Source organism: Bos taurus, chromosome 13 (assembly GCF_002263795.3).
Source record: "Bos taurus isolate L1 Dominette 01449 registration number 42190680 breed Hereford chromosome 13, ARS-UCD2.0, whole genome shotgun sequence".
NCBI classification, from domain to species: domain Eukaryota; kingdom Metazoa; phylum Chordata; class Mammalia; order Artiodactyla; family Bovidae; genus Bos; species Bos taurus.
The window spans coordinates 35,229,008-35,241,273 of NC_037340.1; the positions used below are offsets into that span (position 1 = coordinate 35,229,008).

At 39.6% G+C, this 12,266-nt stretch overlaps 1 protein-coding gene across 1 annotated transcript in view; it reads right to left on the bottom strand.

Moving 5' to 3' along the window:
• Positions 1 to 483: 483 nt before the first annotated feature.
• MTPAP (mitochondrial poly(A) polymerase) overlaps positions 484 to 12,266 on the bottom strand; it is a 30,451-nt gene continuing 18,668 nt past the window's right edge. The window contains exons 7-9 of the mRNA XM_002692146.7: positions 3,056 to 3,148; positions 2,902 to 2,975; positions 484 to 1,236 (exon numbers count right to left, since the gene is read on the bottom strand). Of these exons, the coding sequence (XP_002692192.2) occupies positions 877 to 1,236; positions 2,902 to 2,975; positions 3,056 to 3,148 (527 nt within the window). The 3' untranslated portion in view covers positions 484 to 876. The remainder of the gene's footprint in view (positions 1,237 to 2,901; positions 2,976 to 3,055; positions 3,149 to 12,266) is intronic.

Consider the following 12,266-nt stretch of genomic DNA (forward strand, 5'->3'; position numbering starts at 1 on the left):
GTGGGCTGATCTAATCTCCACAGCCACCGCAAAGGAGGCACTGCCATCACCCCCATTTTACAGACGAGACCCAAAGAGACAGTGATTCACCACGAAGGCAGTTTGGCTCAAGTTTGTGTTCTCAGACACTATACTACTTGCTTCATAAACTGACAGTCACTCTACAGGGACTATAAAGGAAATTATACTTCAATACTATCTACTTCCCACAGGGAGAAAGAATTCTGAAACAAGATTGAAGCAATATTGGAATATCACATACTAGTAGAAAAAGGATTTTATTTTTGAAGATAGAAAAGCTGATTAATATTTTTAAATACACAGTACCAATATTTTTATATTTTTAGCTTAGAATATCTAGAATGTACTAACCGAAGTACCTATATTCATCTCTTTTAAAAATATTAACGTTTTTGGAAATCAGTACCAATATGTTTGTATTTATATGTGAAAGAATACTTGGAAGAATACAAAACTAAGGAGTTCTATCAAATTTCTCAACTTTATTGTATTCATTGCCTACATATATACATACCTAGAAGTCCCTTTAAATGATTTACACCCAGAGACTGATGCGGATATCAACAATGGTTTGATTCTAGGACTGATTTTTCCCACCTGCTTTGTATATTTTATCTGAAGTACATTCTAATCTTCTTTCACCTGTTCCTATGGCTAGCATTTTCATATGGTGCCACTGCCTTCAGACTGAACATATAGCAGAATCTCAGACCAGTTTAAAGGGCCCGACAGGAAGATCATGAGAAGAGAGACACTGGATGGAAGTATGACCTGCCAGGGCTTCACACAGTTCTTCCAGGCAGTCAGCGACCAGCTTACAGGATAAAACCAGTTCTGAAAGCAAATGAGCAGCCATCATGCCTGAGTGCTAATTGCTCTTCTCCCATTAGTGGCTGTGGAATTTTCTGCACCGCTACTTTTTATGGAATCCAACAAGTTTTTAATTCTTTCACTTGCAGGCTTCTTTTTCTTCTTGGAAAGAGACATATTATTTGCTACAGAAGGTAGCAGCAGGGCTGCCAACCCCCAAGGCTGATTACTTGATGGCGAAGGGCGGTCTTTACCTTCCTGATGTAAAATCCAGGCACTTTCTCTGGCCAGATCCACAAATTTTTGCAGTTGGCTTTGACTTACATTTTTGCTAACGTTGAGAGAAGTTTCAAAAGGATTCTGAATGTGCAGTGGAGAAGATTCTGGTTTGTTCTGTTCCCTTCCCTGTAGATCATTACCGGGAAGAAAAAGATGTATGAATATATTAAGGGCTCAGATACAGAAACTGTTTGGTTTAATAAAATGTCAAAAACACATAAAACACCAGCACTAACTTTACAGAGTAAAGAATCTCTTCCCCAAGGGAGCTCGGTATGTATGCATGTTATGTGTTAGTGTATATATGTGTGTGTACTTCTGACTGGCTTTTTCCACTGGTTTTATGAGTGCTCTTTAGAGAAAAATAAATTAGGTTTATGAGCTATGGATGATGATGTCACTGCTCCAATGAGAGGTATCTGGACTAAGTCAACCAATAAAAGTATTTTTAAAATAACATAACGTTTATCTAACAGAATAGAACTGGGAAGGAAAAAAAAAATATGGAAAAGAAAAATGGCATAAGATAGTTATTTTGGGGACTTCCTAAAAACATATCTATTACACACAAAATAGAAGCACACAAAATTAGAAGCCTTAAATATAATAATTAATGTTTCACAAGTATGAAATGAGAAAGGTAGAGAAGGAACAAAGGATTATCCATTATGTATTTTAAAACATTAAAAGCTTCCTATATACATTCCTAAAGATTCAACTTAAACAAGGCTCTGCCAGGTGAGATATCTCATAGAATTAAAAGGAAAAGCTAGAGGTGACTCATGAACATCAGTGATCCACTAATCTACATAATCTTTTCCTCTTTCAAATGATATCACATACATAAATACTATAAAACCAAGTCAGGAGTCTCCACTGTGGGCAGCCCCTGTTAATTCCCTAATGCCTCTCAAGCCACTGTCCAGCGGGGGTGCTGTCCTACCGTTCTCTCTGAGCCCTGAGTAGTGAGGGCATATAAAGGGGGAAGCATTTCCTGTGTTCTATGACCTTTGTCTTCTAAACTACATTCCAGAGCTCTGTGTCTCTTACCCTCTCTATCCCACACTTTTTCTCTCTTTTTTTCCTTTTTTAAACAAAGTCTCCATGAACAGGATAAGGGTCAGGGAAGGATGAAAAAAGGAGAGTTGAAAAAACAGCAAAAAAGAATATCTGAGTATGTGTTTTATGAAGCCAGTCTTACACGGGCTATAACCAAATATCCACACACTAAACAGAATAAACCCAGAGGCCATCTCACGTATCCCCCACTTGTAAACAGATTCTGCTTGGAGTTTCCTCTGATGGCTCTTCTTTTACGGAAAATGTCTGTCATTCAGCCTACTCAGATGAACCAAAATAATAAATTCACTTGCCTAGGTAAATTAAACCCTAAGGGCTCAAATTGAGGGAATTACTAAAATCTATCTTTGAGACTAGGTATTCCATTTCTTCCACAGAAACTCAATCTGGTTTATAGAAGTGTATATAAAATTATGCTTTCTAAAAAACTTTTTAGAATATATTCCATATTTTGAAGGATACAGTCTTAGTAGTAGGTGATGACAAAGATATCATGGCAAACTGACAAAGACAGATGCTGAAAAGAACTGGTCTACTAGATGAATCTTGGCCCAAGTCATATAGCTCCAATACGTGTCAATTTTTTATCACTCTATCATCAAGAGTTGACATACAATGACATTTGTTAGAATGCTTTGAAAACTACACTCATTAAATATTAGTACAATAGAAGACCATATACCTAATAATCAAATATGAAATAGTACTTACCTGTCGAATATTTATGGAATTTTTATTGAAGGCAAAATTTCCAAAATACTCAAAAAATTCTTTCAGTAGTAATTCTGTAAGAAAATAAAACAAGAAAGATAATAAGAAAGTCTATTTCAGTCCAAAAAGGAACAAAGAAAAGGAAAACACCTACCTAGTGTTTCTGTGTTTCGTGAAGGTTTAATTCTATTCAAGTCGCCAACAAATGTACAGTTGTGGCCTTCTATTATACACTTATCTTCTGCATCTTAAATAAACAGAAATGGAAAATATTTCACATTCTATTTCAAAGATATTCCCTACTTCAGAAATTTATAATCACACAAAGCAAAGCTATAGATTAACATGCCCTATTAATCACACTAGGACCACAGCCTTGTCTAACTCAATGAAACTAAGCCATGCCAGTGGGGCAACCCAAGATGGGCGGGTCATGGTGGAGAGATTTGACAGATGTGGTCCACTGGAGAAGGGAATGGCAAACCACTTCAGTATTCTTGCCTTGAGAACCCCATGAACAGTATGAAAAGGCAAAATGATAGGATACTGAAAGAGAAACTCCGCAGGTCAGTAGGTGCCCAGTATGCTACTGGAGATCAGTGGAGAAGTAATCCAGAAAGAATGAAGGGATGGAGCCAAAGCAAAAACAATACCCAGCTGTGGATGTGGCTGGTGATAGAAGCAAGGTCCGATGCTGTAAACAGCAATATTGCATAGGAACCTGGAATGTCAGGTCCATGAATCAAGGCAAATTGCAAGTGGTCAAACAAGAGATGGCAAGAGTGAATGTTGACATTGTAGGAATCAGCGAACTGAAATGGTCTGGAATGGGTGAATTTAAGTCAGACCATTATGACCATTATATCTACTACTGTGGGCAGGAATCCCTCAGAAGAAATGGAGTGGCCATCATGGTCAACAAAAGAGTTTGAAATGCAGTACTTAGATGCAATCTCAAAAATGACAGAATGATCTCTGTTCGTTTCCAAGGCAAACCATTCAATATCACAGTAATCCAAGTCTATGCCCCAACCAGTAACGCTGAAGAAGCTGAAGTTGAACGGTTCTATGAAGACCTACAAGACCTTTTAGAACTAACACCCAAAAAAGATGTCCTTGTCATTATAGGGGACTGGAATGCAAAACTAGGAAGTCAAGAAACACCTGGAGTAATAGGCAAATTTGGCCTTGGAATACGGAATGAAGCAGGGCAAAGACTAATAGAATTTTGCCAAGAAAATGCACTGGTCATAGCAAACACCCTCTTCCAACAACACAAGAGAAGACTCTATACATGGACATCACCAGATGGTCAACACCGAAATCAGATTGATTATATTCTTTGCAGCCAAAGATGGAGAAGCTCTATACAGTCAGCAAAAACAAGACCAGGAGCTGACTGTGGCTCAGACCATGAACTCCTTATTGCCAAATTCAGACTGAAATTGAAGAAAGTAGGGAAAACCACTAGACCACTCAGGCATGACCTAAATCAAATCCCTTATGATTATACAGTGGAAGTGAGAAATAGATTTAAGGGCCTAGATCTGATAGATAGAGTGCCTGATGAACTATGGATAGAGGTTCGTGACATTGTACAGGAGACAGGGATCAAGACCATTCTCATAGAAAAGAAATGCAAAAAAGCAAAATGGCTGTCTGAGTAGGCCTTACAAATAGCTGTGAAAAGAAGAGAAGCGAAAAGCAAAGGAGAAAAGGAAAGATATAAACATCTAAATGCAGAGTTCCAAAGAATAGCAAGAAGAGGTAAGAAAGCCTTCTTCAGTGATCAATGTAAAGAAATAGAGGAAAACCACAAAATGGGAAAGACTAGGGATCTCTTCAAGAAAATCAGAGATATCAAAGGAACATTTCATGCAAAGATGAGCTCAATAAAGGACAGAAATGGTATGGACCCAACAGAAGCAGAAGATATTAAGAAGAGATGGCAAGAATACACAGAAGAACTGTACAAAAAACATCTTCACGACCCAGATACTCACGATGGTGTGATCACTCACCTAGTGCCAGATATCCTGGAATGTGAAGTCAAGTGGGCCTTAGAAAGCATCACTACGAACAAAGCTAGTGGAGGTGATGGAATTCCAGTGGAGCTATTCCAAATCCTGAAAGATGATGCTGTGAAAGTGCTGCACTCAATATGCCAGCAAATTTGGAAAACTCAGCAGTGGCCACAGGACTGGAAAAGGTCAGTTTTCATTCCAATCCCAAAGAAAGGCAATGCCAAAGAATGCGCAAACTACTGCACAATTGCACTCATCTCACACGCTAGTAATGCTCAAAATTCTCCAAGCTAGGCTTCAGCAATATGTGAACCGTGAACTTCCAGATGTTCAAGCTGGTTTTAGAAAAGGCAGAGGAACCAGAGATCAAATTGCCAACATCTGCTGGATCATGGAAAAAGCAAGAGAGTTCCAGAAAAACATCTATTTCTGCTTTATTGACTATGCCAAAGCCTTTGACTGTGTGGATCACAATAAACTGTGGAAAATTCTGAAAGAGATGGGAATACCAGACCACCTGACCTGCTTCTTGAGAAACCTATATGCAGGTCAGGAAGCAACAGTTAGAACTGGACATGGAACAACAGACTGGTTCCAAATAGGAAAAAGAGTTCATCAAGGTTGTATATTGTCACCCTGTTTATTTAACTTACATGCAGAGTACATCATGAGAAACGCTGGACTGGAAGAAACACAAGCTGGAATCAAGATTGCTGGGAGAAATATCAATAACCTCAGATATGCAGATGACACCACCCTTATGGCAGAAAGTGAAGAGGAGCTAAAAAGCCTCTTGATGAAAGTGAAAGAGGAGAGTGAAAAAGTTGGCTTAAAGCTCAACATTCAGAAAATGGAGATCATGGCATCTGGTCCCACCACTTCATGGGAAATAGATGGGGAAACAGTGGAAACAGTGTCAGACTTTATTTTTCTGGGCTCCAAAATCACTACAGATGGTGACTGAAGCCATAAAATTAAAAGACGCCTACTCCTTGGAAGAAAAGTTATGACCAACCTAGATAGTATATTCAAAAGCAGAGACCATTACTTTGCCAACAAAGGTCCGTCTAGTCAAGGCTATGGTTTTTCCTGTGGTCATGTGTGGATGTGAGAGTTGGACTGTGAAGAAGGCTGAGCGCCGAAGAATTGATGCTTTTGAACTGTGGTGTTGGAGAAGACTCTTGAGAGTCCTTTGGACTGCAAGGAGATCCAACCAGTCCATTCTGAAGGACATCAGCCCTGGGATTTCTTTGGAAGGAATGATGCTGAAGCTGAAACTCCAGTACTTTGGCCACCTCATGCGAAGAGTTGACTCATTGGCAAAGACTCTGATGCTGGGAGGGATTGGGGGCAGGAGGAGAAGGGGACGACAGAGGATGAGATGGCTGGATGGCATCACTGACTCGATGGACGTGAGTCTGAGTGAACTCCGGGAGTTGGTGATGGACGGGGAGGCCTGGCATGCTGCGATTCATGGGGTCGCAAAGAGTCGGACACGACTGAGCGACTGATCTGATCTGATTATTGGTCAGGGTTTTTTATATATAGTATAAATAGTAGGATTAAAACTCCATTAAAAAGGATTTGAGAGCAATTATACTACAGTAAAATTAACCTTACATGAACTTTGGTGAACAGACTGTCCATCGACGCTCAATGATTCGTAATCTATCCTCTGAGGTCATCAATTTTCTAGTAATAAATGAAAATGTAGACCGTTCCCATCTTTCACTAACTTAAATCCTGGTACTATCTTTGATCAATGATATTTAATTTAGATCTCCATTTTCAGTCTTATTACCCTTTTGTGCATTTACTTTCAACAACTCATCCAAGACACATACAAACTGAATGTTCTAAGAGTTCTGAAAAACTTCTGGTAATTTCTAAGAGGCAGGACTCTGCAGTGACCGGGATTCAGTAAGACTCATTTAACAGCACAGTGGACTCACACAATTCACCTTTCCTAACAGTATTTACATCTTTAGAGGTAATCGCTTCCCTAGTTATGGATAAATATACAGCCACCATGAAATCCTTCATCCATTCTAATCCACCTCCCACTGTACAAATGCAGGCAAACAAACTCCCACTCTTAAAAGACTAATCAACCCCCACTAAAAAGGCTTTCTCTTTTCCTAGCTGTAAGGGGGCGCCCAGCCTTTTGTCCTGTGCTCCATCAGCAAGCACCTGACCACACTATGGCTGCATTCATGCTATCTACTCCCTGACCCCAGTCTGGGACTAGAGAGACCACTGTCCAGTCCAAGGCAGTGATGACCTTCCCTCTTCCCACTGGCCAGTCCACAGCAACAGTGTCCAGCATACAGCAGGCACATAACCAAGAATCTGAATGTTAGCTGATATTTGACTTTGAATGATTATCTGTAACAGCCAGAGAGAAATTCATAAAACAAGGTTTCTTCAAACTACCACCTCCCGTTTTTTGGTGTGGTTTTGGTTATTTTTTGGTTAAAACCCTGGTTACTGACTTAAGTACTCAAAAATCATTCCAGATTCTAACACTGATACTAAATTCTAAAACTGTTACTCATTTTTTAACAGCACATTTTATGTGCACTGTTATACAACTGAAGAATTTATATACAGGTCCACTTAGATTTATTTTTCCTGGGACCTGGGCACATGCCTTATTATTTCAAATTATCAGCAGGCCAGTCATATATACTGATGCTCTTCTAGCTGCTGTGTCTTATTTTTCTTTTTTCCAGGAATATATTTACAATAGAAAAGTAAATCCACTTTAAAGTATATCTATATTAAAGTACTGAATATTTCTAGGAATGTACAGTGATGAAAAACAGACTGTGTCTATAACTGTTGGTCTTCACCAGAAAAAGTTTTTAACAGAAAGCAGTAAAACTTGAAGGAAAAAAACGACCCCCTGATTTAAGACAGGGCCAGTTTTGTTTTCTCAAAACCCCTAAAGCATTCAAACCCAGGAAACAACTCAGCTGTTGAGTCTTCTCCCTTTTTACTCTCGCTCCTGTTTTTCTGCTATTAAACTAATATACAAATGATAGCCATTAAAATTAAAAATTCAGTTCCTTAGTCACACTAACCATATTTCAAGTGCCTGAGAGCCACAGGTAACAAGTGGCTGCCCAATGGACAATGTGATGACAGGAAGCTCTACTGAACCATGTTGCCGTAGAGAAATCATTCTCAGCCTATTCAAACATGACAGCCTGTTGTATGTGTGCATGCCCAGTCGCTCAGTCATGTCCAACCCTTTGCGATCCCATGGACTGTAGCCCACCACGCTCCTCTGTCCATGGGATTTCTCAGGCAAGAATACTGGAGAGGGTTGCCCTTTCCTACTCTAGGGGATCTCCCCAAATCAGGGATGTCTCCTGCACTGGCAGGTGGACTCCTTATTGCTGAGCCACCTGGGAAGCTCCTATGCCACCCTATTTCTCTCTGTTCATTTCTATGGAAATTACTTACTTCTTAGAAGTATTGTATGAAACACTGGCAATCTACAGACAAGGTCAAGTCCTATTACCCCTCCTACCAGGCCACGCATGCCAGTGACACTCAGCCCCTCTGGGTGGCACCTACATGCTGTTTCAGAGCACATGCTCTGGGGTAAAGATGGTGATATAAACTCAGCATCTACCTTTACCCCAAAGCACTACTGAAATGAGAGTAAAATGACATAAAATCTTAAAGGTGGAGAATAGGAAAGACAAGAGCAACCAAAAATTTTACGTTGAAGAACTGATGAACAAGCAGCAATGACTGAAAGAGATCTGAGAACACTGGGTCCTAAACCAGCAGTAAAGAAAGCCAAGAAGAAACCAGACATTCAGGCAGAGCCTCCAAAAGCTTAGCAGCTGAAGTGCCAGGTCTGACCAGAAGGGCCCAGCCTGGATGCCTGATGCTTAGAGCAGTGAGACCCCCAGGTCTCTTCCTGACAGAAAATGTCAGGTTTACCCTGGAGACAGTACAAGAAAGAATCTCTATACTAGGAGATGCAAGACACGTTTGAGAGTGGGAAAACTGTTCTAAACACAACAAATGGTGTAATAAACGCCAAAGTTTCAGCATGTCAGAAGCCAGGCCTTCTCTTCCAGAAAAAGACTGAAAGAGCATGTTCTAACATAGGAAACTTAGATGATGCAAAAAAAATTTCACCCAAGTGCCTGGAACTCAAAGAATTGTCACTGGGTCACGGAGAATGAGCAACTAAAGCTCTCTTCTATGTTGGGGTCTCTGCATCAAACTTGCTGAAAGTGCCACCCAGTCATTTCTTCTTGAAACCTTTAATTCATCATAGGAAAGAAAAACAGGCAACCTAAACAAAAGAACTCTAATCAAATGACTGATTATAAGAGGAAGATGCTGGATTAAAAGCATTAAGCACAGAAGTAAATATTACAAAGGGACCAAAGCCAAAATAAGACAGAAAACGCAAGAAAATAAGAGACACACGGGGAAAGCAGTAGAGACTGTAAGAGAACATGAAGAGACAAACTTCAAGAATAACCAAAATATGAAAGCTGCCATTGGGCTCAGTACAAACAGCCTTCAACTTTAAAATGTTCATCCAATCATCTGAATCTATTTACTGAACTCCTCTAAGCCAGGAGTGGAAAATGCAGAGACAGCCTGACCTAGAAACGCTTGGTCAAGGCAGCCAAGTCAAAGAAAACAATCTAATAGTTGTCACAATACAGGTGTGTTCCAGGTGCTTGGAAGGCACCAGGGCACCACCTCCGAGAAGGAAGGGAGGAGAGAGGAAGCCAGGAAAGACCTAAGAAGTCACATTCTGGACTGGGTTTGTCTCTTCTCTTCCCTGGCTTGATCGGGATGAGCTTCTCCAGGTAAAAAGAGAAGGCAGGAGAAGAAGCCACTGCAGGCGAAGGCACAAGATGCAGAAGTGCAGAGGCTCTAGGATCAATGAGGAGTGTGGAGAACTGCAGCTCCTGAGCTGCACAGAGGAGAGAAGGTACAAGAAGCGGAGGAAGACAAAGATCATGAGGGACCCTAAACGCAAAGCTAGAAGCTCTGGACTTCAACTTCCAGATTTCAAACAGTGGTTGACAGAGTCCTAGAAGTGCTGACAGGTGTTCCACAAACTGACACTGCCTTCTACTAATAAACTACCAGGCAATCAAGCAAGCTTACTCTCTTACTTTCTTCTTTTTGAAACAATACAAATTGATAGGCTCTATCTGAATATCAAACGAAAGGCACAGTTCAGAAGAAAATGACTGTAACAGGACTCAAGCCCCTCAGCTGATGAACCACGGGGTTCCCATGATGGCAATGATTTCACAGTTTAACATTGTTTTTATTCTTAGCCATATACTGTTGAAGATACATTGGTCTGGGACCCCTGGTTAAAATCAGAAAGTATAAAAAGCATGGATTCTAAAGAATATGTAAATGAATAGGAAAAAAAATTTAGATACATTCTTCTCAAAATTATCTTTACCACATCCTTCATACACACATTTACCTATGAAAAAGTATTTCATAGAAAGTTCAAGATTTCACTAGAAGTTTAAAAATCAATGATCAAAAAGTAGCAACAATTATATCAAGTTCACTTTTACATTTATTAGCAATTCACACCTATAATTTGCTATGTGGAAAAAAGCAACTGAAATGGCCTGATTTCTCTGACCATGTTTAAGAATGAGCATGAAAAATGTTAAACAACCAACTTGGTATTTTTAAGTAGAAAATAAAAGAATTCCCATCAAAGGAATGTTTTGATGCTGTAGAATGTGATTAAATTTGTATTTGGCTTAAAATAGATTTGGAATAAAAACTCAACATGTCATTTTAAATTTGTTCACAAATTATATTCTTTTTCTAAAACAATTAGTGGAAATTTAAAAAGATAATAGGAAAATCACTGAAAGGATTTCAAGAGAGGGAATACTACAATTAAATGTGAATTTCTGAAAATCACTGTTAGTTAAGACCAGAGCAGTGGGAAGGGAGAAGCTGTGCAAATGTCCCCAGGCAGGGATGCGGAGGGCCGGACAGCAGCAGGGGTGGGAGAGAACCATCAAGGTGTGATGGTGTGCCGCTAACACAAATCTGCTTCAAAGCAGCCTCCTTTTTTCAGTTTCTATTCTTTCTTCACTTCTGAACTCCAAAATCCATGATACCTCCCCAAACAGTTTCTAGGAAAGTAGTCTTAAGCATCAGTGCACACAGCAGGACTGAACAGGAAGTGCTCTTTCCAGGCGGCTAATAGGTGAGACCTACCCAGGTTTTCTGTTTGTGTGCATCTTATCTCTTTACTAGATTTAAGCGTTGCCTGAGAACATCGTCTATCGTCTATATGTAGACCACTGCACCAAAACCCACACCTGACACATAGTTTGTAGCCAACAGATCCGGAGTGAATGAATGACACCGAATGAGGAGATGAACACAGGCATGGACCTCAAAGGTGAGATACAGGCCCACCACTCTACCTCCCTCTAAACTTCCTACTTTCCATAACCTACCACACGGAGATTTTTAAAGCTTATTTTCAAGTGGGACCAACACTTACAGTGTTTGAGGGAAAGAAGAGATTACTTCTAATTTGAATAATAAGAAAAGTGGCATGGAAGTGAACTTAAAAGAATTTATAGAGAAGAAAAGGCATGTTCCAGGATGAAAAACAAATATCATATAAAAAGGAGCTAAGAGGAAATGTTATGAACATGTTATTGGCTGAAATGTGGGAACACATGAAGAGAAAGAGTGGGAGAAGAGGCTGGAAAAATGGCTAGAGGTGAAGATCCTATATAATACAAAGCTAAGCCAACTGCCTGAGGTTTATTTTCTAGGGAATAAAATCCTTTTACAATCCCTTTAAAGAGGGCCACTTTAGGAATGTACTTTAAAAGAATTATCTGGCAGCAATATATAGGAGGGGCAGACGATGGAGTGCATATACATTTTCTGAGTAAATCCCTGAATTATTTTCCTTTCATAATTTAAGACTGTAATACTTTAGTATCTCCCCCAGCAGACTATCAAAATTTCAATTTATTTAAAACACAAATTAAATAGTATACTAATTCTAAAACCATTTACCTAAGATTGCCTATAAACTTTCAACCAAAAAAAAAAAATCTAGGACCTTGAAACACCATGAAATGGTTTTTGGCATTTCTAAGAGAAATCTGCAAATAGATTCAAACTTGGAAAGTCATTTGTAAGCTGGGCTCCAATCAGAAGCTGCATCTGGGATATATTTTTCTCCAAGGTCATTCCAAACTTGGTCAAGGCAGGAGAGGCTCCAATTGGCTCAGGAGATGGTAAACAATGTTGCCAACTGACACAGAAAGACAGAGCTCTTGAAAAATT